Source organism: Salvelinus fontinalis, chromosome 7 (assembly GCF_029448725.1).
Source record: "Salvelinus fontinalis isolate EN_2023a chromosome 7, ASM2944872v1, whole genome shotgun sequence".
NCBI lineage: Eukaryota > Metazoa > Chordata > Actinopteri > Salmoniformes > Salmonidae > Salvelinus > Salvelinus fontinalis.
In genome coordinates, this window is record NC_074671.1 from 61,278,146 (window position 1) to 61,304,103 (window position 25,958).

At 47.2% G+C, this 25,958-nt stretch overlaps 2 protein-coding genes across 3 annotated transcripts in view; one reads left to right on the forward strand and one right to left on the reverse strand.

Annotated features, from left to right (window-relative positions):
* LOC129860227 (receptor tyrosine-protein kinase erbB-4-like) overlaps window positions 1-24,476 on the forward strand; it is a 155,327-nt gene extending 130,851 nt beyond the window's left edge. Inside the window, exons 4-11 of the mRNA XM_055930610.1 lie at window positions 2,395-2,529; window positions 4,792-4,857; window positions 6,517-6,635; window positions 8,939-9,080; window positions 10,403-10,516; window positions 17,643-17,769; window positions 22,102-22,175; window positions 23,710-24,476. Of these exons, the coding sequence (XP_055786585.1) occupies window positions 2,395-2,529; window positions 4,792-4,857; window positions 6,517-6,635; window positions 8,939-9,080; window positions 10,403-10,516; window positions 17,643-17,769; window positions 22,102-22,175; window positions 23,710-23,804 (872 nt within the window). The 3' untranslated portion in view covers window positions 23,805-24,476. The remainder of the gene's footprint in view (window positions 1-2,394; window positions 2,530-4,791; window positions 4,858-6,516; window positions 6,636-8,938; window positions 9,081-10,402; window positions 10,517-17,642; window positions 17,770-22,101; window positions 22,176-23,709) is intronic.
* The window catches only part of LOC129859945 (receptor tyrosine-protein kinase erbB-4-like), a 600,299-nt gene that overhangs the window by 569,735 nt on the left and 4,606 nt on the right, over window positions 1-25,958 (reverse strand). The window lies entirely within an intron of this gene.

Genomic DNA, 25,958 nt, shown 5'->3' on the forward strand with positions numbered 1-25,958 from the left:
TAGAATCTAAGAAGACATCCATAGAATCTAAGAAGACATCCATAGAATCTAAGAAGACATCCATAGAATCTAAGAAGACATCCATAGAATCTAAGAAGACATCCATAGAATCTAAGAAGACATCCATAGAATCTAAGAAGACATCCATAGAATCTAAGAAGACATCCATAGAATCTAAGAAGACATCCATAGAATCTAAGAAGACATCCATAGAATCTAAGAAGATATCCATAGAATCTAAGAAGACATCCATAGAATCTAAGAAGACATCCATAGAATCTAAGAAGATATCCATAGAATCTAAGAAGATATCCATAGAATCTAAGAAGACATCCATAGAATCTAAGAAGACATCCATAGAATCTCAGAAGACATCCATAGAATCTAAGAAGACATCCATAGAATCTAAGAAGATATCCATAGAATCTAAGAAGACATCCATAGAATCTCAGAAGACATCCATAGAATCTAAGAAGACATCCATAGAATCTAAGAAGACATCCATAGAATCTTAGAAGACATTCATAGAATCTAAGAAGATATCCATAGAATCTAAGAAGACATCCATAGAATCTAAGAAGACATCCATAGAATCTAAGAAGACATCCATAGAATCTAAGAAGACATCCATAGAATCTAAGAAGACATTCATAGAATCTAAGAAGACATCCATAGAATCTAAGAAGACATCCATAGAATCTAAGAAGACATCCATAGAATCTAAGACATCCAGAGTAAGCATATTTCTGTGAGGACAATGTGATGGAGAAGTTCTATGGAGGCACCAGCATCAACAATCCAGGGAGAATCTAATCAACATACTTTTGCCACAATCCTGAATATCCTCCTGACTATTCTCTATTGAATCACATTCTATGATTGAATAAGATACAAACGCCCTGAATATTTAGGCTCCATGCATACCATTGTAATTGGTACAGAATGTTCTCTTATAACAGTCTGATACATTTACATGTAAAACATCCCTTTGATAAAATCCTTCTTTGTGCGAGGTGATATTAGTAGATGAAATTGCAATGATAGACCATCCCCCGGTGAGGGAGACCGCCAGCATGTCAAATACTTTGAAGAAAATTGAGTTTATCTTTATCCACGGGAGAGTTTTAAATCAAGCCATTTCCTTCATTATGATTAGCTTCCCCCACTACTCCACATTTCTGAATATCTGAATACGCCTCATCTGTATATTTTCATATGCTGCTAATCTGTTCAGAGACTATAATATACTGGTGGAGCATGTTTCCTAATCTGGCCCAATCTGGATTATACATTCTGATTCTTTTCATTAACTATGACAAGGGTGTTCCCAGAACCAGGGGTCATCATGGATGATACACACACACACACACACAAACACACACACACACACACACACACACACACACACACACACACACACACACACACACACACACACACACACACACACACACACACACACACACACACACGCGCGCGCGCACACACGCACACACACGCACACACACAAACTTCACTGTTAGCTTGAGACTCATCCAGAGAGGAACTACATGATTGAGTCCAAATCCTGTAATTGACTTGCACATTGTCATATAAAGACAGTGATATATGTAAGGGATTCTAGATTGTTCTGGTTCCCTATGCAGACATCTGGTCAGGGCTATAACCCTCCGACAGAAACATATTATTGCTATTAGTGGAATACCGTAAGAGGGGGTTTGACCCAAAGCCTTCCTTTATCCGCTGTGTGTCCTTCTTTCTGTATCTGGAGTAGGTCACGGGGGAACATTGAATTTTCTAGGAATTCATTGAGTGAGGATTTGTCTGTTTGTAGATGGAGGGGAAGCTTCGTAGATGGAGAGGAAGCTTTGTAGATGTAGCATGAAAGCATATCAACAATGGACACCTTTCAGAAGCGACAGTAAACACTACTTAACAGGATGGAGCAGTCTAGTGACTACTGCTGGAGGGTAGGCCTGCATACCTGGCCTTATGACAACAACACACCTTTACCTGTTCACATTGACTCAATAGTTTACATCTGCAGGGATTAGAAGTAAAGAAATGCATAACATGTTCAGGAATGGTCAGGAGTAACCTTCATACACTGATGTTCTGCTCCAACATGTACATACATACATACATACATACATACATACATACATACATACATACATACATACATACATACATACATACATACATACATACATACATACACACACACACACACGCATACACGCATGCATGCATACATACATACACAAACAAGAGCACGTGCACACACACACATACGTACATACACCAACACCCACATGCACAGACACACATACATACATACATGTTAATGGTTATGTGCTTATTATGTGTATATGTGTGTCCTTCTCTGCACAGAGATCCTGAACGGGGGGGTTTATGTTGACCAGAACAAGTTCCTATGCCACGCCGACACCATCCACTGGAGAGACATCATCAAGAACCCCCAAGCTGAACTCTTGGTGGTACCGTCCAACAACAGTGGCCTTGGATGTGAGTATGGGGAGAAACCACAACGCTGAGAGGGAGGGGTGGTCGAGGTGCTGATAAAAATATTGAGGGATGCTTCTCTAAACTTCCAAGGTGCACAATATACACACACACACCTTCACACCTTCACATGCTTACATATTTCCTCAGTTTCATACAAATTATATTGTTAAAATGTTCCTTTTTTTGTATCCTTTTTCTCTGTTTTGCTGAAGGTGAGTTGGAAGCAGCATCACAATAGATCAGTGATTAAACTCACATGGAGGTGGTTGTGTTGCTATGCAGCCAGGCCCATGGTGATTCTGTCTCAGCTGCACATAAAGCTCACTAAAGCTGACAGCCAGCTCCAATCAAAGTGTTTGGAACACTGATATGGCTACCGGCCATTGTGTGTCAAAACACACAGCCATTGGCTACCGGCCATTGTGTGTCAAAACACACAGCCATTGGCTACCGGCCATTGTGTGTCAAAACACACAGCCATTGGCTACCGGCCATTGTGTGTCAAAACACACAGCCATTGGCTACCGGCCATTGTGTGTCAAAACACACAGCCATTTTAGTTCCAAGTCCACTCCCCCAAACCTTCTCCACATTTTCAATTTGTTTTCCCCTCCCTAGATTGCATTGTATGCCAAAGAAAAGTGAGGGCATGATATGCATTCAATATCAGTGTAGAAAATGTCACTGAATGTCACAGTGATCACTAAAAACAGCACGTATGACCACAAAATGTCACACAACGCTCGAGTGAGCATGTAGTTTCTCCCCACAAGGTGTCCTTCACTATAATGTCTGTTTGAGATGTTAGAAGAAGAAGAAGAAGAAGAAGAAGAAGAAGAAGAAGAAGAAGAAGAAGAAGAAGAAGAAGAAGAAGAAGAAGAAGAAGAAGAAGAAGAAGAAGAAGAAGAAGAAGAAGAAGAAGAAGAAGAAGAAGAAGAAGAAGAAGAAGAAGAGAGGACAGAAGAGAGGACAGAAGAGAGGACAGAAGAGAGGACAGAAGAGAGGACAGAAGAGGGGACAGAAGAGGGGACAGAGAAGGGGACAGAAGAGAGGACAGAGGAGAGGACAGAGGAGAGGACAGAGGAGAGGACAGAAGAGAGGACAGAAGAGAGGACAGAAGAGAGGACAGAAGAGAGGACAGGGGAGAGGACAGGGGAGAGGACAGGGGAGAGGACAGAAGAGAGGACAGAAGAGAGAACAGAGGAAGAGGGAGTATAAAACAATAAGAGTTGGCATAAAATGAGAGAGTGGCTCGGCGTGCGTGGGAGCCCAGGTTGCCAGATTGAGGCTTCCTTTGAGGTTGCCAGATTGGGTCGCTATTTAACATAATCATTTTTGGAGTGAGCTAGGCGTAATTTCACAGGCAGGCAGGGGGCCGAGGGTGACATTCACTCAGCCCTCCACTTCAGCATGTAATTACCACACAGTCAATTAAAGCCTGATGATGACAGGTCCATTCACGCTCACTGACGGTGGGCTATGATAACTGTTATGTGTCATGTCCCCACTTTATGCCTCAGAGAGATGACTTGACTGGGGAGTGGATCCTTGTCCCTCATACTTACTGTAGACCCAGAGAGAGCCAGCGAGAACAATGAGAGCACACTCACCCACTCTCAGAGTACACTCACCCACTCTCAGAGTACATTCACCCACTCTCAGAGCACACTCACCCACTCTCAGAGCACACTCACCCACTCTCAGAGTACACTCACCCACTCTCAGAGCACACTCACCCACTCTCAGAGCACACTCACCCACTCTCAGAGTACACTCACCCACTCTCAGAGCACACTCACCCACTCTCAGAGCACACTCACCCACTCTCAGAGCACACTCACCCACTCTCAGAGTACACTCACCCACTCTCAGAGCACACTCACCCACTCTCAGAGCACACTCACCCACTCTCAGAGCACACTCACCCACCCTCAGAGCACACTCACCCACCCTCAGAGCACACACTCTCAGTGAGTGGGTGAGTGTGGGGGTGGTTTCTGAGAAAGGATGTGTTTAGGGGGGAACGGTTAATGTGTGGTGAGAGGATGTTTGTGGGTGGTGGGTTGGAGGTTGGAGGTTTGTGTTTGTGTGGATGGTTATCTGACATGTTTGTGTGTGTGTGTGTGTGTGTGTGTGTGTGTGTGTGTGTGTGTGTGTGTGTGTGTGTGTGTGTGTGTGTGTGTGTGTGTGTGTGTGTGTGTGTGTGTGTGTGTGTGTGTGTGTGTGTGTGTGTGTGTGTGTGTGTGTGTGTGTGGTCCGCAGGCAAACGATGTCATCGCTCTTGTAACGGACGCTGCTGGGGCCATCAGGACAACCAGTGCCAAAGCTGTATGTATTACACACACACACAAGGTCAGAGAGAGCAAGAGAGAGAGAGATGAACAGAAAGAGAAACAGAGAGAGAGAGAAACAGAAAGAGAAAGAGAGAGAGAAACAGATAGAGAAAGAGCGAGAGAAACAGATAGAGAAAGAGCGAGAGAAACAGAAAGAGAAAGAGCGAGAGAAACAGAAAGAGAAAGAGTGAGAGAAACAGAGAGAGAAAGAGTGAGAGAAACAGAGAGAGAAAGAGCGAGAGAAACAGAAAGAGAAAGAGCGAGAGAAACAGAGAGAGAAAGAGTGAGAGAAACAGATAGAGAAAGAGCGAGAAAACAGAGAAAGAGTGAGAGAAACAGAGAGAGAAAGAGCGAGAGAAACAGAAAGAGAAAGAGCGAGAGAAACAGAGAGAGAAAGAGTGAGAGAAACAGCGAGAGAAAGAGGGAGAGAAACAGAGAGAGAAAGAGCGAGAGAAACAGAGAGAAAGAGTGAGAGAAACAGAGAGAGAAAGAGTGAGAGAAACAGAAAGAGAAAGAGGGAGAGAAACAGAAAGAGAAAGAGCGAGAGAAACAGAAAGAGAAAGAGCGAGAGAAACAGAAAGAGAAAGAGCGAGAGAAACAGAGAGAGAAAGAGTGAGAGAAACAGAGAGAGAAAGAGCGAGAGAAACAGAAAGAGAAAGAGCGAGAGAAACAGAGAGAGAAAGAGTGAAAGAAACAGATAGAGAAAGAGCGAGAAAAACAGAGAGAGAAAGAGTGAGAGAAACAGAGAGAGAAAGAGCGAGAGAAACAGAAAGAGAAAGAGCGAGAGAAACAGAGAGAGAAAGAGTGAGAGAAACAGCGAGAGAAAGAGGGAGAGAAACAGAGAGAGAAAGAGCGAGAGAAACAGAGAGAGAAAGAGTGAGAGAAACAGAGAGAGAAAGAGTGAGAGAAACAGAAAGAGAAAGAGGGAGAGAAACAGAAAGAGAAAGAGCGAGAGAAACAGAAAGAGAAAGAGCGAGAGAAACAGAAAGAGAAAGAGCGAGAGAAACAGAGAGAGAAAGAGCGAGAGAAACAGATAGAGAAAGAGGGAGAGAAACAGAAAGAGAAAGAGGGAGAGAAACAGAAAGAGAAAGAGGGAGAGAAACAGAAAGAGAAAGAGGGAGATAAACAGAGAGAGAAAGAGGGAGATAAACAGAGAGAGAAAGAGGGAGATAAACAGAGAGAGATCAAGCAGCTGAGGAGTTCACTGTAACACTCCTCTGCGTAATGACAGGGTGAACTCCAGTCGTCATAGACAACCATAGAGAGTGATTGGTCTTTTCTCTGCCGTTCCTCAGTCAGAATAATAGAGCTAAGAGCTCCACAGCTTTCTGTCCTACCGCTTCATTGTTTTCCCACACAGAGGGACAGGAAGTGAGCACTTAAACGCAAGGCTTTGACAACCCAGAATTATTATTCCACTGTGTGAAGTGTGTGTGTGTTGTTGGGGTCCTCTTCTCTTCTCAACAGGATATAAACCCAGTGGCATACAACAGGGGTGTAGGGATTGATTTAGAATTGACCACGTTCCATATCAGGCATTTTCTATGGAGAGCTATAACTTACACTATATAACTGGCAGTGCATTGTGTGTGTGTGTGTGTGTGCGTGTGTGTGTATACCTGTGTCAGTAATGTAAACCCTGTGCTCTCCACAGTGACCAAGACTGTGTGTGCTGAGCAGTGTGACGACCGTTGCTTCGGCCCCTACGTCAGTAACTGCTGCCACAGGGAGTGTGCTGGGGGCTGCTCGGGACCCAAGGACACAGACTGCTTCGTACGTGGACACGCGCACACACACCTACAAACACACACACACACACACACACACACACACACACACACACACACACACACACACACACACACACACACACACACACACACACACACACACACACACACAAACATTACTCTCCCAACACAACAACAGAATTCACACAAATGTTCTAATTCCCCAGTTACTGAAAGACACATCTCTGTGTGTTTAATAGACTGTAGAAGTCTACTGACTCCTCCTCAGATGAAACAACCAAATGGCTAATTTATTATTCTAATTATGATCCTTCATCCCCTAACATTTTCTGTTCATTTAATGAAGGTATGTTTTCTACTAACAGAGCGATATTACAGCTGTAACTTATAGAGCCTTATCCAATTCAATTACTAGTCACTATTAGAGGTCGCAAACACTGACGACAGACAAGTTCAATGTTTTATGAGAAAAACATTTCACCATTTAGCCTTCGGATCAATGGCTTCTATTTGACTCACAGTTGACTCAAATATGGTGTGTCTGGAGGCTTGGAGGATAAGAGTGTTTTGGCTGCAGATCCAGTATGACCTGGAGGATAAGAGTGTTTTGGCTGCAGATACAGTATGACCTGAAGGATAATAGTGTTTTGGCTGCAGATACAGTATGACCTGGAGGATAAGAGTGTGTTGGCTGCAGTTACAGTATGACCTGGAGGATAAGAGTGTTTTGGCTGCAGATACAGTATGACCTGGAGGATAAGAGTGTTTTGGCTGCAGATCCAGTATGGCCTGGAGGATAAGAGTGTTTTGGCTGCAGATACAGTATGACCTGGAGGATAAGAGTGTTTTGGCTGCAGATACAGCATGACCTGGAGGATAAGAGTGTTTTGGCTGCAGATACAGTATGACCTGGAGGATAAGAGTGTTTTGGCTACAGATCCAGTATGACCTGGAGGATAAGAGTGTTTTGGCTGCAGTTACAATATGACCTGGAGGATGAGAGTATTTTGGCTGCAGATCCAGTATGACCTGGATGATAAGAGTGTTTTGGCTTCAGATACAGTATGACCTGGAGGATAAGAGTGTTTTGGCTGAAGATACAGTATGACCTGGAGGATAAGTGTGTTTTTGCTGCAGATACAGTATGATCTGGAGGATTAGAGTGTTTTGGCTGAAGATCAGTATGACCTGGAGGATAAGAGTGTTTTGGCTGCAGTTACAGTATGACCTGGAGGATAAGAGTGTTTTGGCTACAGATCCAGTATGACCTGGAGGATAAGAGTGTTTTTGCTACAGATCCAGTATGACCTGGAGGATAAGAGTGTTTTGACTGAAGATACAGTATGACCTGGAGGATAAGTGTGTTTTGGCTGCAGATACAGTATGATCTGGAGGATTAGAGTGTTTTGGCTGAAGATCAGTATGACCTGGAGGATAAGAGTGTTTTGGCTGCAGTTACAGTATGACCTGGAGGATAAGAGTGTTTTGGCTACAGATCCAGTATGACCTGGAGGATAAGAGTGTTTTTGCTACAGATCCAGTATGACCTGGAGGATAAGAGTGTTTTGGCTGCAGATCCAGTATGACCTGGAGGATAAGAGTGTTTTGGCTACAGATCCAGTATGACCTGGAGGATAAGAGTGTTTTGGCTGCAGATCCAGTATGACCTGGAGGATAAGAGTGTTTTGGCTGCAGATCCAGTATGACCTGGAGGATAAGAGTGTTTTGGCTACAGATCCAGTATGACCTGGAGGATAAGAGTGTTTTGGCTACAGATCCAGTATGACCTGGAGGATAAGAGTGTTTTTGCTACAGATCCAGTATGACCTGGAGGATAAGAGTGTTTTGGCTGCAGATCCAGTATGACCTGGAGGATAAGAGTGTTTTGGCTGCAGATCCAGTATGACCTGGAGGATAAGAGTGTTTTGGCTGCAGATCCAGTATGACCTGTATACTGTAATATGATTAAACCTGGCTAAAAACGACTGTTCATGTAGTAAACAGTAAACAGTGGTGTGTCCCTGTGTTCCTCAGGGCTCAATCCCATCTAACCCACCTTGTAGTATTTACATAATAGCTCTGTATCCCACTGTGAAATAAAATCACCATATGGTTTAGGGTAGTCTGTTGTAAAACATACCACTACCAGGTAGACGGCTCTAACACGTCATGCTTCCACATTTCAGAATAAGATGTGTTTGCCCGGACAGTAGTTTCTAAACAAAGACCACGTCAATGTACATGACTGTGGCTGGTCTAATTGAGTCCTACCCCACGCTCCTATACCCTCAGACTGTGTGCATGTTCCTGATGTTTCCTCTCCAGGCCTGCACCAACTTCAACGACAGCGGGGCGTGTGTGACCCAGTGCCCCCAGCCCTTTGTGTACAACCCCACCACCTTCCAGCTGGAATCCAACCCACGGGCCAAGTACACCTATGGATCCTTCTGTGTGGAGAAGTGTCCCCGTAAGAACTGGTTACCTGACCCACACCATGCATAACGCTGGCATGACCCTTGACCCATACCATGCATAACGCTGGCATGACCCTTGACCCACACCATGCATAACACTGGCATGACCCATGACCCATGACCCACACCATGAATGTTCCACATTTTATTGAGTGCAATGTTTCAACCGGAATGTCTTCAAAACTATTGATGTACAAATCAATTCAGGGGACTGACACAGACACATGCACACAACCATCTAGGACAGCCCTGTGGAAGAGTTTCTGTAACATGTAGAGTAACGTTATACACAACCATCTAGGACAGCCCTGTGGAAGAGTTTCTGTAAAGTGTAGAGTAACGTTATACACAACCATCTAGGACAGCCCTGTGGAAGAGTTTCTGTAACATGTAGAGTAACAGTATACACAGCCATCTAGGACAGCCCTGTGGAAGAGTTTCTGTAAAGTGTAGAGTAACGTTATACACAACCATCTAGGACAGCCCTGTGGAAGAGTTTCTGTAAAGTGTAGAGTAACGTTATACACAACCATGTAGGACAGCCCTGTGGAAGAGTTTCTGTAAAGTGTAGAGTAACGTTATACACAACCATCTAGGACAGCCCTGTGGAAGAGTTTCTGTAAAGTGTAGAGTAACGTTATACACAACCATCTAGGACAGCCCTGTGGAAGAGTTTCTGTAACATGTAGAGTAACAGTATACACAACCATCTAGGACAGCCCTGTGGAAGAGTTTCTGTAAAGTGTAGAGTAACGTTATACACAACCATGTAGGACAGCCCTGTGGAAGAGTTTCTGTAAAGTGTAGAGTAACGTTATACACAACCATCTAGGACAGCCCTGTGGAAGAGTTTCTGTAACATGTAGAGTAACAGTATACACAGCCATCTAGGACAGCCCTGTGGAAGAGTTTCTGTAAAGTGTAGAGTAACGTTATACACAACCATGTAGGACAGCCCTGTGGAAGAGTTTCTGTAAAGTGTAGAGTAACGTTATACACAACCATCTAGGACAGCCCTGTGGAAGAGTTTCTGTAAAGTGTAGAGTAACGTTATACACAACCATCTAGGACAGCCCTGTGGAAGAGTTTCTGTAAAGTGTAGAGTAACGTTATACACAACCATGTAGGACAGCCCTGTGGAAGAGTTTCTGTAAAGTGTAGAGTAACGTTATACACAACCATGTAGGACAGCCCTGTGGAAGAGTTTCTGTAACGTGTTGAGTAACGTTATACACAGCCATGTAGTACAGCCCTGTGGAAGAGTTTCTGTAAAGTGTTGAGTAAAGTTAGTGTATATCTGTGTGTTGTGTCCCAGATAACTTTGTGGTGGACCACAGCTCCTGTGTGAGGGCTTGTCCCAGCAACAAGATGGAAGTGGAGGAGAACCGCATCAAGATGTGCATCCCCTGCACTGACATCTGTCCCAAAGGTACCCACATACTGTACCCCCATAATGACATCTGTCCCAAAGGTACCCACATACTGTACTCCCATAATGACATCTGTCCCAAAGGTACCCACATACTGTACTCCCATAATGACATCTGTCCCAAAGGTACCCACATACTGTACCCCCATAATGACATCTGTCCAAAAGGTATCCACATACTGTACCCCCATAATGACATCTGTCCCAAAGGTACCCACATACTGTACCCCCATAATGACATCTGTCCCAAAGGTACCCACATACTGTACTCCCATAATGACATCTGTCCCAAAGGTACCCACATACTGTACCCCCATAATGACATCTGTCCCAAAGGTACCCACATACTGTACCCCCATAATGACATCTGTCCCAAAGGTACCCACATACTGTACCCCCATAATGACATCTGTCCCAAAGGTACCCACATACTGTACTCCCATAATGACATCTGTCCCAAAGGTACCCACATACTGTACTCCCATAATGACATCTGTCCCAAAGGTACCCACATACTGTACCCCCATAATGACATCTGTCCAAAAGGTATCCACATACTGTACCCCCATAATGACATCTGTCCCAAAGGTACCCACATACTGTACCCCCATAATGACATCTGTCCCAAAGGTACCCACATACTGTACTCCCATAATGACATCTGTCCCAAAGGTACCCACATACTGTACCCCCATAATGACATCTGTCCCAAAGGTACCCACATACTGTACCCCCATAATGACATCTGTCCCAAAGGTATCCACATACTGTACCCCCATAATGACATCTGTCCAAAAGATATCCACATACTGTACCCCCATAATGACATCTGTCCCAAAGGTACCCACATACTGTACTCCCATAATGACATCTGTCCCAAAGGTACCCCCATAATGACATCTGTCCCAAAGGTACCCACATAATGACATCTGTCCCAAAGGTACCCACATACTGTACCCCCATAATGACATCTGTCCCAAAGGTACCCACATACTGTACCCCCATAATGGCATCTGTCCCAAAGGTACCCACATACTGTACCCCCATAATGACATCTGTCCAAAAGATATCCACATACTGTACCCCCATAATGACATCTGTCCCAAAGGTACCCACATACTGTACTCCCATAATGACATCTGTCCCAAAGGTACCCACATACTGTACCCCCATAATGGCATCTGTCCCAAAGGTACCCACATACTGTACCCCCATAATGACATCTGTCCAAAAGGTACCCACATACTGTACCCCCATAATGACATCTGTCCCAAAGGTACCCACATACTGTACCCCCATAATGGCATCTGTCCCAAAGGTACCCACATGCTGTACCCCCATAATGACATCTGTCCAAAAGATATCCACATACTGTACCCCCATAATGACATCTGTCCCAAAGGTACCCACATACTGTACCCCCATAATGACATCTGTCCCAAAGGTACCCACATACTGTACCCCCATAATGGCATCTGTCCCAAAGGTACCCACATACTGTACCCCCATAATGACATCTGTCCAAAAGATATCCACATACTGTACCCCCATAATGACATCTGTCCCAAAGGTACCCACATACTGTACCCCCATAATGACATCTGTCCCAAAGGTACCCACATACTGTACCCCCAAAATGACATCTGTCCCAAAGGTACCCACATACTGTACTCCCATAATGACATCTGTCCCAAAGGTACCCCCATAATGACATCTGTCCCAAAGGTACCCACATAATGACATCTGTCCCAAAGGTACCCCCATAATGACATCTGTCCCAAAGGTACCCACATACTGTACCCCCATAATGACATCTGTCCCAAAGGTACCCACATACTGTACCCCCATAATGGCATCTGTCCCAAAGGTACCCACATACTGTACCCCCATAATGACATCTGTCCAAAAGATATCCACATACTGTACCCCCATAATGACATCTGTCCCAAAGGTACCCACATACTGTACCCCCATAATGACATCTGTCCAAAAGGTATCCACATACTGTACCCCCATAATGACATCTGTCCCAAAGGTACCCACATACTGTACCCCCAAAATGACATCTGTCCCAAAGGTACCCACATACTGTACTCCCATAATGACATCTGTCCCAAAGGTACCCCCATAATGACATCTGTCCCAAAGGTACCCACATAATGACATCTGTCCCAAAGGTACCCCCATAATGACATCTGTTCCAAAGGTACCCACATACTGTACTCCCATAATGACATCTGTCCCAAAGGTACCCCCATAATGGCATCTGTCCCAAAGGTACCCCCATAATGACATCTGTCCCAAAGGTACCCCCATAATGACATCTGTCCCAAAGGTACCCCCATAATGACATCTGTCCCAAAGGTACCCCCATAATGACATCTGTCCCAAAGGTACCACCATAATGACATCTGTCCCAAAGGTACCCCCATAATGACATCTGTTCCAAAGGTACCCACATACTATACTCCCATAATGACATCTGTCCCAAAGGTACCCCCATAATGACACCTGTCCCAAAGGTACCCCCATAATGACATCTGTCCCAAAGGTACCCACATACTGTTCCCCCATAATGACATCTGTCCCAAAGGTACCCACATACCAGAACTCACATTATTTTATGTCTGTACCACCCCTAACCTCTCTGCCTCCTCCCATCTACCACCCTTTAGCTCTCTGTCTCCTCCCTTATACCACCCCTTCCCTCTGTCTCCTCTCATATACCACCCATTCCCTCTCTGTCTCCTCCCATATACCACCCCTTCCCTCTCTGTCTCCTCCCATCTACCACCCCTAACCTCTCTGCCTCCTCTCATATACCACCCATTCCCTCTCTGTCTCCTCCCATATACCACCCCTTCCCTCTCTGTCTCCTCCCATCTACCACCCCTAACCTCTCTGCCTCCTCTCATATACCACCCATTCCCTCTCTGTCTCCTCCCATATACCACCCATTCCCTCTCTGTCTCCTCCCATATACCACCCCTTACCTCTCTGTCTCCTCCCATTTACCACCCCTTCCCTCTCTGTCTCCTCCCATTTACCACCCCTTCCCTCTCTGTCTCCTCCCATATACCACCCCTTCCCTCTCTGTCTCCTCCCATATACCACCCCTTACCTCTCTGTCTCCTCCCATATACCACCCCTTACCTCTCTGTCTCCTAACCAATCCTGATGTCTGTACCACCCCTTCCCTCTCTGTCTCCTAACCAATCCTGATGTCTGTACCACCCCTTCCCTCTCTGTCTCCTAACCAATCCTGATGTCTGTACCACCCCTTACCTCTCTGTCTCCTAACCAATCCTGATGTCTGTACCACCCCTTCCCTCTCTGTCTCCTAACCAATCCTGATGTCTATACCACCCCTTACCTCTCTGTCTCCTAACCAATCCTGATGTCTGTACCACCCCTTACCTCTCTGTCTCCTAACCAATCCTGATGTCTATACCACCCCTTCCCTCTCTGTCTCCTCCCATATACCACCCCTAACCTCTCTGCCTCCTCCCATATACCACCCCTAACCTCTCTGCCTCCTCCCATATACCACCCCTTACCTCTCTGTCTCCTCCCATTTACCACCCCTTCCCTCTCTGTCTCCTCCCATTTACCACCCCTTCCCTCTCTGTCTCCTAACCAATCCTGATGTCTATACCACCCATTACCTCTCTGTCTCCTAACCAATCCTGATGTCTATACCACCCCTTCCCTCTCTGTCTCCTAACCAATCCTGATGTCTATACCACCCCTTACCTCTCTGTCTCCTAACCAATCCTGATGTCTGTACCACCCCTTACCTCTCTGTCTCCTAACCAATCCTGATGTCTATACCACCCCTTCCCTCTCTGTCTCCTAACCAATCCTGATGTCTGTACCACCCCTTACCTCTCTGTCTCCTAACCAATCCTGATGTCTGTACCACCCCTTACCTCTCTGTCTCCTAACCAATCCTGATGTCTGTACCACCCCTTCCCTCTCTGTCTCCTAACCAATCCTGATGTCTATACCACCCCTTACCTCTCTGTCTCCTAACCAATCCTGATGTCTATACCACCCCTTACCTCTCTGTCTCCTAACCAATCCTGATGTCTGTACCACCCCTTCCCTCTCTGTCTCCTCCCATATACCACCCCTTCCCTCTCTGTCTCCTCCCATATACCACCCCTTCCCTCTCTGTCTCCTCCCATATACCACCCCTTACCTCTCTGTCTCCTCCCATATACCACCCCTTACCTCTCTGTCTCCTAACCAATCCTGATGTCTGTACCACCCCTTCCCTCTCTGTCTCCTAACCAATCCTGATGTCTGTACCACCCCTTCCCTCTCTGTCTCCTAACCAATCCTGATGTCTGTACCACCCCTTACCTCTCTGTCTCCTAACCAATCCTGATGTCTGTACCACCCCTTCCCTCTCTGTCTCCTAACCAATCCTGATGTCTATACCACCCCTTGCCTCTCTGTCTCCTAACCAATCCTGATGTCTGTACCACCCCTTACCTCTCTGTCTCCTAACCAATCCTGATGTCTATACCACCCCTTCCCTCTCTGTCTCCTCCCATATACCACCCCTAACCTCTCTGCCTCCTCCCATATACCACCCCTAACCTCTCTGCCTCCTCCCATATACCACCCCTTACCTCTCTGTCTCCTCCCATTTACCACCCCTTCCCTCTCTGTCTCCTCCCATTTACCACCCCTTCCCTCTCTGTCTCCTCCCATTTACCACCCCTTCCCTCTCTGTCTCCTAACCAATCCTGATGTCTATACCACCCCTTACCTCTCTGTCTCCTAACCAATCCTGATGTCTATACCACCCCTTACCTCTCTGTCTCCTAACCAATCCTGATGTCTATACCACCCCTTCCATCTCTGTCTCCTAACCAATCCTGATGTCTGTACCACCCCTTCCCTCTCTGTCTCCTAACCAATCCTGATGTCTATACCACCCCTTCCCTCTCTGTCTCCTAACCAATCCTGATGTCTATACCACCCCTTACCTCTCTGTCTCCTAACCAATCCTGATGTCTGTACCACCCCTTACCTCTCTGTCTCCTAACCAATCCTGATGTCTATACCACCCCTTCCCTCTCTGTCTCCTAACCAATCCTGATGTCTGTACCACCCCTTACCTCTCTGTCTCCTAACCAATCCTGATGTCTGTACCACCCCTTACCTCTCTGTCTCCTAACCAATCCTGATGTCTGTACCACCCCTTCCCTCTCTGTCTCCTAACCAATCCTGATGTCTATACCACCCCTTACCTCTCTGTCTCCTAACCAATCCTGATGTCTATACCACCCCTTACCTCTCTGTCTCCTAACCAATCCTGATGTCTGTACCACCCCTTCCCTCTCTGTCTCCTCCCATATACCACCCCTAACCTCTCTGCCTCCTCCCATATACCACCCCTAACCTCTCTGCCTCCTCCCATATACCACCCCTTACCTCTCTGTCTCCTCCCATTTACCACCCCTTCCCTCTCTGTCTCCTCCCATATACCACCCCTTCCCTCTCTGTCTCCTCCCATATACCAGCCCTTCCCTCTCTGTCTTCTTCCATTTACCACCCCTTACCTCTCTGTCTCCTCCCATATACCACCCCTTCCCTCTCTGTCTCCTCCCATATACCACCCCTTACCTCTCTGTCTCCTCCCATATACCACCCCTTCCCTCTCTGTCTCCTCCCATATACCACCCCTTCCCTCTCTGTCTCCTCCCATATACCACCCCTTCCCTCTCTGTCTCCTCCCATATACCACCCCTTCCCTCTCTGCCTCCTCCCATATACCACCCCTTCCCTCTCTGTCTCCTCCCATATACCACCCTTTACCTCTCTGTCTCCTCCCATATACCACCCCTTCCCTCTGTCTCCTCCCATATACCACCCCTTCCCTCTGTCTCCTCCCATATACCACCCCTTCCCTCTGTCTCCTCCCATATACCACCCCTTACCTCTCTGTCTCCTCCCATATACCACCCCTTACCTCTCTGTCTCCTCCCATATACCACCCCTTCCCTCTGTCTCTCCCCAATGCTGATGAATTATGTTTCTCAGGCTCAGTGCTCAGAGATATGTGTGTCTATCGATTCCACATCTCTTGATTATACTGTCAGGGGGACGGGCGGGGTAATGAGGGATGGCCCAGAGGAACTGTGGGAAATGATAACAAATTAACATTTCAGGTATTGAAATGACTCGTATAAATCACAATCAAAAATGGGTTACACCAGTTAATGCCAGCCATATTCCTCCCGGTCAGGCCTCTGTCAGAAACACTTGGCTCTACTTCCGGCCCATAAGTGTAATTAATGCCGATGTAATGAATTCATTAGCCGGTGGGAATTGGCTCAGATTGCTAAGGCCCAAATGGTACCCTATGCCCTATGTGGTGCGCTACGTTTGACCAGAGCCCTGTGGGTTCCATACGGGTCAAAAGTAGTGCACTACATAAGGAATAGAGTGCCATTTAGTACACTACCGTTGGCTCATACTTTTGTAAGTCTTCCAAGTCATCAGAGCAATCTGAATGTGTTGATCAGGGAAAAGGCCCTTGCCAATGCACCAAATAATGAGTCTATAAGAAAATACTTGAGAGAGCAGCCATCCTTGACCAGGGAACTGGTTGGTGTAAGAACTGCCAAGGTCGTTGGTAGGACAACGGGTGGATCTACTGTATGTGTGATAGTAAACCTTTGGAATTGGAAGGAGCCTGTACAGAGGAATGTTGCAGAAATGTGTGTGTGTGTGTGTGTGTGTGTGTGTGTGTGTGTGTGTGTGTGTGTGTGTGTGTGTGTGTGTGTGTGTGTGTGTGTGTGTGTGTGTGTGTGTGTGTGTGTGTGTGCGTGTGTGTGTGTGTGTTGTGTGTGTTGTGTGTGTTGTGTGTGTTGTGTGTGTTGTGTGTGGTGTGTGTGGTGTGTGTGTGGTGTGTGGTGGTGGTGTGTGGTGTGTGTGTGGTGTGTGTGTGGTGTGTGTGTGGTGTGTGTGTGGTGAGTGTGTGGTGTGGTGTGTGTGGTGTGTGTGTGTGTGGTGTGTGTGGTGTGTGGTGTGTGGTGTGTGGTGTGTGTGTGTGGTGTGTGGTGTGTGGTGTGTGGTGTGTGGTGTGTGTGTGTGTGCGTGTGCGTTCCAGTGTGTGACGGCATAGGGACTGGCAGCCTGCAGACAGCCCAGACGGTGGATGCCAGTAACATAGAGATGTTTGTCAACTGCACCAAGATCAACGGCAACCTCATCTTCCTCATCACCGGCATCAAAGGGTATGTACTGTTTATTATAAACCTAGTAGTTTGGGTCCTAGATGCTGATTGGCTGAAACAACATTCCAGCCGTCAGACAATATACCACTGGTATGACTCAAAAATACTTGTTTACTGTTCTAATTACATTGGTAACCAGTTTATATAGAGATACCTCTGGGGTTGGTGGTACATTTTTACATTACATTTATATTTTAGTCATTTAGCAGACGCTCTTATCCAGAGCGACTTACAGTAGAGTGCATACATTTTATTACATTTTTACATACTGAGACAAGGATATCCCTACCGGCCAAACCCTCCCTAACCCGGACGACTCTATGCCAATTGTGCGTCGCCACCTCCCGGTTGCGGCCGGATGCGACAGAGCTTGGGCGCGAACCCAGAGACTCTGGTGGTGTAACGGCTTTCCTCTTCCTCTTCATCAGAAGAGGAGGAGCAGGGATTGAACCAAAATGCAGCGGACTTTGTAGACATTATTTATTAAGGAAAAACACGAACTCGACTATACACTAACAAAACAACAAACGACGTAGACGCACCTGAACATAAGAACTTACATATAACGAAGAACGCATGAAACAGGAACAGACTACATAAACCGAAAAACAAACAAACCGAAAACAGTCCCGTGTGGCGCAACGACATACACAGACACAGGAGACAACCACCCACAACGAACACTGTGAAAACACCTACCTAAATATGACTCTTAATTAGAGGAACGCCAAACACCTGCCTCTAATTAAGAGCCATACCAGGCAACCCATAAACCAACATAGAAACAGAAAACATAGAATGCCCACCCAAACTCACGTCCTGACCAACTAACACATATAACAAACTAACAGAAATAGGTCAGGAACGTGACATAACCCCCCCCATAAGGTGCGAACTCCGGGCGCACCAGCACAAAGTCCAGGGGAGGGTCTGGGTGGGCATCTGACCACGGTGGTGGCTCAGGCTCCGGGCGAGGTCCCCACCCCACCATAGTCAATCCCAGCTTCCATTTCCCCCTATGAATGTCCACCCTCATCTTACCCCCACTAAATCCTTTTGGTAACATCGACAACAGGGGCAGCACCGGGACAGAGGGATAGCTCAGGACAGAGGGATAGCTCAAGACAGAGGGATAGATCAGGATAGAGAGGTAGCTCAGGATAGAGAGGTAGCTCAGGATAGAGGGGCAACTCCGGACTGAAAGGCAGCTCTGGACTGAGGGGCAGTTCTGGGTAAATAGCCGCTCTGGGCTAATGGACAGCTCAAGACTGGCTGACGGCTCTTGACGCTCATGGCTGGCTGACGGCTCTCGACGCTCATGGCTGGCTGACGGCTCTGGTCGCTCATGGCTCTCTGACGGCTCTGGACGCTCATGGCTGGCTGACGGCTCTAGATGCTCATGGCTCACTGACGGCTCTGGCAGATCCTGTCTGGTTGGCGGCTCTGGCAGATCCTGTCTGGTTGGCGGCTCTGGCAGATCCTGTCTGGTTGGCGGCTCTGGCAGATCCTGTCTGGTTGGCGGCTCTGGCAGATCCTGTCTGGTTGGCGGCTCTGGCAGATCCTGTCTGGTTGGCGGCTCTAGCGGCTCCTGACTGACTATCGGCTCTGACGGCTCGGAACAGACGGGCGGCTCTAATGGCTCGGGACAGACGGATGGCTCAGACGGCGCTGGGGAGACGGATGGCTCAGACGGCGCTGGGGAGACGGATGGCTCAGACGGCGCTGAGGAGACAGATGGCTCAGATGGCGCTGGGGAGACGGATGGCTCAGATGGCGCTGCGGAGACGGATGGCTCAGACTGCTCCTGTCTGGCGGAAGGCTCTGGCTGCTCCTGTCTGGCGGAAGGCTCTGTAGGCTCATGGCAGACGGGCAGCTTTGCAGGCCCATGGCAGACAGGCAGTTCATGCGCCGTTGGGCAGACGGCAGACTCTGGCCGGCTGAGACGCACTGTAGGCTTGGTGCGTGGTGCCGGAACTGGAGGCACCTGACTGAGGACACGCACTTCAAGCCTAGTGCGGGGAGCAGGGACAGGGCACACTGACCTCTCGAAGCGCACTATATGCCTGGTGCGTGGTACCGGACTGAGGGCATGCACCTCAGGACGAGTGCGGGGAGAAACAACAGTGTGCACAGGACTTAGGAGAAGCACAGGTGGCTTAGTGCGCGGTGCCGGAACTGGGGGCACCGGGCTGGAGACACTCACCATAGAGAGAGTGCGTGGAGGAGGAACAGGGCTCTGAAAACGCACTGGAAGCCTGGTGCGTAGTGTAGGCACTGGGGTTACTGGGCTGGGGCGGGGAGGTAGTGCCGGAAATACCGGACCGTGAAGGCGTACTGGCTCTCTTGAGCACCGAGCCTGCCCAACCTTACCTGGTTGAATGCTCCCGGTTGCCCGACCAGTGCGGGGAGGTGGAATAACCCGCACCGGGCTATGTAGGCGAACCGGGGACACCATGCGTAAGGCTGGTGCCATGTAAGCCGGCCCGAGGAGACGCACTGGAGACCAGACGCGTTGAGCCGGCCTCATGACACCTGGCTCAATGCCCAATATAGCGCTACCAGTGCGGGGAGGTGGAATAACCCGCACTGGGCTATGCACTCGTACAGGAGACACCGTGCGCTCTACTGCGTAACACGGCGCCTGCCCGTACTCCCGCTCTCCACAGTAAGCCTGGGAAGTGGGCGCAGGTCTCCTACCTGCCCTCGGCCCACTACCTCTTAGCCTGCCCCCAAGAAATTTTTGGGGTCTCCTCTCGGACTTCCAGCCACGTCTCCTTGCTGCCTCCTCATACCACCGCTCTTGGGCTCTCGCTGCCTCCATCTCCTCACGAGCGCGGCGATATTCCCCAAAGTGAGCCCAGTGTCCTTTACCTTCCAATCCTTCCTCCCAAGTCCATGATTCCTGTGTAGTATCCTGCTCGACTTCGCGCCGCTTGGTTCTGAATCGGTGGGTGGTTCTGTAACGGCTTTCCTCTTCCTCTTCATCAGAAGAGGAGGAGCAGGGATTGAACCAAAATGCAGCGGAGTTTGTAGACATTATTTATTAAGGAAAACACGAACTCGACTATACACTAACAAAACAACAAACGACGTAGACGCACCTGAACATAAGAACTTACATATAACGAAGAACGCATGAAACAGGAACAGACTACATAAACCGAAAAACAAACAAACCGAAAACAGTCCCGTGTGACGCAACGACATACACAGACAACCACCCACAACGAACACTGTGAAAACACCTACCTAAATATGACTCTTAATTAGAGGAACGCCAAACACCTGCCTCTAATTAAGAGCCATACCAGGCAACCCATAAACCAACATAGAAACAGAAAACATAGAATGCCCACCCAAACTCACGTCCTGACCAACTAACACATATAACAAACTAACAGAAATAGGTCAGGAACGTGACAGGTGGCGCAGCTAGCACTGCGATGCAGTGCCCTAGACCACTGCGCCACCCGGGAGGCACCACTGCACCACTGCGCCACCCGTGGTATATCGTACAGGGCCGATATACCACGGCTAAGGGCTGTATCCAGCTGCTCTGCTTCTCGTTGTACATAAGTACAGCCCTTAGCCGTGGTATATTGGCCGATATACACACCTCCTCTGGCTTTATTGCTTAATTATACCACACACTACCATGTATTTAGTCTTTGTGTTCCTCACACGTGTAACAAGATGCCTGAGACAGCATGTTGTACGGTAGAGACCTGAGCCCTTCAAGGCTCTACGTGGTCAATCCGTCGTCTGCCATACAGTTACTTTACCTTACTCCAGCTGGTAGTGTTATTGTCTAACCCACCCCTCCCCTGACCCCCCCCCCCCCCCTGACCTCCCCCACTACCAGCTCTCCCCACCCCTGACCTCCCCCACTACCAGCCCTTCCCACCCCTCCTCCATTGTTGGCACTTAACTAAGACAGAGAGGCACACAGTGTGTCAGTCTGGAGCTGGGTCCAGGGAGGGTAGTCTGTCAACTAGCATGGGGGCCTCCCTTCTGAATACAACCAGGATAATGTACTCTGAGACATAGGCCTACCGTCAGCCATACAGGCCCTGCCCCAGAGGAAGAGAGGGGAGATTGTCAGAACTCATTTCACCCCATGACCTTGCCTTGTTGCCCTGGGATGCAGCCACCCTCGCTTCAGGCAACATGACACTACAGGACCATCTCTAATTCACACAGACTCTAGGTGGAATAGGTCAGGTCAAAGGTTCCTTGGCATGTTATGCACATGCAGACACATTCTAAAGTGGGACGCAGAGAACTGTTTTAATCTCTCTCTCTCTCTCTCCTGTTCTCTCTGATGGTCTATAGGGATATGTACCATGGTATAGGGGCCTTGGACCCGGAGCGGCTCAACGTGTTCCGCACAGTGAGAGAGATCACAGGTGAGACGCGCACGCACACAGACACACACACACACACACACAAACACGCACACGCACACGCACACACACACACACACACACACACACACACACACACACACACACACACACACACACACACACACACACACACACACACACACACACACACTCAGCTGCTGCTGGGAGACATGGGAGGAAACACAGGAGAGTGAGGATGAGAGTGTGAGAAGGAATTATAGACTCTGTTATTGTATCTGGATTTAGGCTGTGTGTGTGTGTGTGTGTGTGTGTGTGTGTGTGTGTGTGTGTGTGTGTGTGTGTGTGTGTGTGTGTGTGTGTGTGTGTGTGTGTGTGTGTGTGTGTGTGTGTGTGTGTGTGTGTGTGTGTGTGTGTGTGTGTGTGTGTGTGTGTGTGTGTGTGTGTGTGTGCGCGTACTGTACGTGCGGAGTGTGTGTGTATTTATTCTTCTGATAATACCCATTAGGACTTGTATAAAGGGATGAGCTATACCTCATCTGTAAAACCTTTTGTCATATTAAACCCTGCGACTCGCGGTTGAGCCAAATAGCTAATGGAGTGAAACTTCATTTTCATAATGAAAACCAGGGCAATAAGGAAGAGCAACGACCAATATCTCTCCAAGGCAGGGCCTATACTGTCCACTTTAATGGGCACACAAATGCACACACACACACACGCACGCACGCACGCACGCACGCACGCACACGCACACGCACACGCACACGCACGCGCACGCGCACGCACACACACACACACACACACACACACACACACACACACACACACACACACACACACACACACACACACACAGACACAGACACAGACACAGACACAGACACAGACACAGACACAGACACAGACACACACACACACACACAATATTATCTATCATTAAGGCACATACAACAGTCGTATTATGCCCAGTGATGTTAAACTCATTCAGCTAATCAGTGTGATATTGTCTTTACCCAATACATTTCCTTTAAAGAAATGGGATCCTTGTAAGAAGCACATAAAAGCAATGATAGTGTATCTTCCCTCTAAATCCCTACTTCATCAAATAGAAGGACATTCAGTTCTTCTCTGTGGGGTAATAAAGACACAGTTCTTATGCTCCCATTCACATTCACTTTCTCATCACTGAGAAACTTTTCAGTTCTACACATGTAAGATCTTCATTTGAGCCAGTTTGCTACAGCAGGCAACAGGAAATGTCAATGATTATGTGGATTATAAAGAATGGACATTTTTTGTAGGAGTTGATACATTTTTCGTTAGGGCAAATAAATTCTGACATTTTCAATTGGAAATCACAAACTTTTAAATCCTTTTTGAACCTTGAATACACTACAATTTTGCATTTCCTGCCGTGCATGAAAGTTCTCAGCAACAAAAGAGTGATCAAATTAAGATCATCCATCTGTACTAGACAGTCTAGTCTTTTTGTCATCTTCATTCATGCGGCATCAAAAGCACATAAAGACATTGACATTGTGTGTTTGTCTGTGTGTTGCCATTTCTCCTCCAGGGTTCCTCAATATCCAGTCCTGGCCAGAGAACATGACAGACCTCGGTGTCTTCTCCAATCTGGCAACCATCGGTGGGAGATCACTGTACAGGTAACCGGCAGAAACTCATTAAGTACCATATAGTACATGTTATTATTATTATTTTAGGATTTTAGTTTTGTGTCAAAAAAGACCGTAAAATCACCAGGTATAAAAAATATATGTATTTAGGAAATCTGTTCCCAAGTTTTCCCACGAGTTAAAAAAGAGACAAATGTGATGGTGTCTCAATAAAATCAAGATGTGAAATGATTGTTTTTGAAAAGAACAATCTCTTTTTGGTCTTAGTTGTGGTCAATTTGCAGTGTATAAATGATTAGAATGATATTCCGGGCTGAATCTAGCTGCCTGCCCCTGAAATACACCAATATGTGGGTTTAAAACCATCACACAGGGTAGTGCTATAATGATGTGTGCTGAGAGTTGGGAAGAAGTTCAGGGAGTGAGTGTTTTAATTAATAAATGCAACATAAAACAAAACAAGAAACACAAACAATGCACAGACATGACACTGGAACAGAAACAATAACGCCTGGGGAAGGAACCAAAGGGAGTGACATACATATGGGGAAGGTAATCAGGGAGGTGATGGAGTCCAGGTGAGTGATGACACACAGGTGTGTGTAACGATGGTGACAAGTGTGCGCCATAACGAGCAACCTGGTGACCTAGAGGCCGGAGAGGGAGCACACGTGACAAGTACATGCATGCTCACATAGACATTCCATACACACAGGGAAACACAAAACTGTTTAGTGTTGACCCTTGTCTTCCTCCTCCTCTTCCTCCACCTCCTCTTCCTCCTCCTCCTCCTCCTCCTCCTCCTCCTCCTCCTCCTCCTCCTCCTCCTCCTCCTCCTCCTCCTCCTCCTCCTCTCTGTTCTTCCATTCCTACTCCTTATCCCTCTGCTCTACTCTCTCCCCTCTCCCCCCCCCCCTCTCTCTCTCTCTCTCCCCCCCATCTCTCTCTCTCTCTCCCCCCCCTCTCTCTCTCTCTCTCTCCCCTCCTCTCTCTCTCTCTCTCTCTCTCTCTCCCCCCACTTTCCAAAAGAATAAAGACATTTATAATGTCATATTATATATATACAGTGATGTAACAACGTGCAATTAGTTAAAGTATAAAAGGGAAAATAAATAAACATAAATATGGGCTGTATTTCCAATGGTGTTTGTTCTTCACTGGTTGCCCTTTTCTTGTGGCAACAGGTCACAAATCTTGCTGCTGTGATGGCACACTGTGGTATTTCACCCAGTAGATATGAGAATTTATCAAAATTGGATTTGTTTTCGAATTCTTTGTGGATCTGTGTAATCTGAGGGAAATATGTGTCTCTAATACGGTCACACATTTGGCAGGGGGTTAGGAAGTGGAACTCAGTTTCCACCTCATTTTGTGGGCAGTGTGCACATAACCTGTCTTCTCTTGAGAGCCATGTCTGCCTATGGCAGCCTCTCTCAATAGCAAGGCTATGCTCACTGAGTCTGTACATAGTCAAAGCTTTCCTTAAGTTTGGGTCAGTCACAGTGGTTATGTATTCTGCCACTGTGTACTCTCTGTTTAGGGCCAAATAGCATTCTAGTTTGCTCTGTTTTTTTTGTTAATTCTTTCCAATGTGTCAAGTAATTATCTTTTTGTTTTCTCATGATTTGGCTAGGTCTAATTGTGGTGCTGGGGCTCTGTGGGGTCTGTTTGTGTTTGTGAACAGAGCCCCAGGACCAGCCCCAGGTTCATCTCTATGATGGCTTTGTTATGGAAGGTTTGGGAATCCTCTCCTTTTAGTGGCTGTAGAATTTAATGACTCTTTTCTGGATTTTGATCATTTGATGATACATTATTTTGTGTTTTACATCGTACACAGAGCATACTTTTAGCAGAATTCTGTATGCAGAGTCTCAATTTGTTGTTTGTCCAATTTTGTGAATTCTTGGTTGGTGAGTGGACCCCATACCTCGCTCTCTCTCTCTCTCTCTCTCTCTCTCTCTCTCTCTCTCTCTCTCTCTCTCTCTCTCTCTCTCTCTCTCCCCGTCTCTCTCTCTTTCCGCTCTCTCTCTCGTTCTCTCTCTCCCTGTCTCTCTCTCTCACCGTCTCTCTCTCTCCCTGTTTCCCTCTCTCCTCTCTCTCGCTCGCTCTCTCTCTATCAGTCTCTCTATCAGTCTCTCTCTCTTACACTCTCCTCACTCCTTCTGGTTCTTCTCTCTCAGTGTTGTAA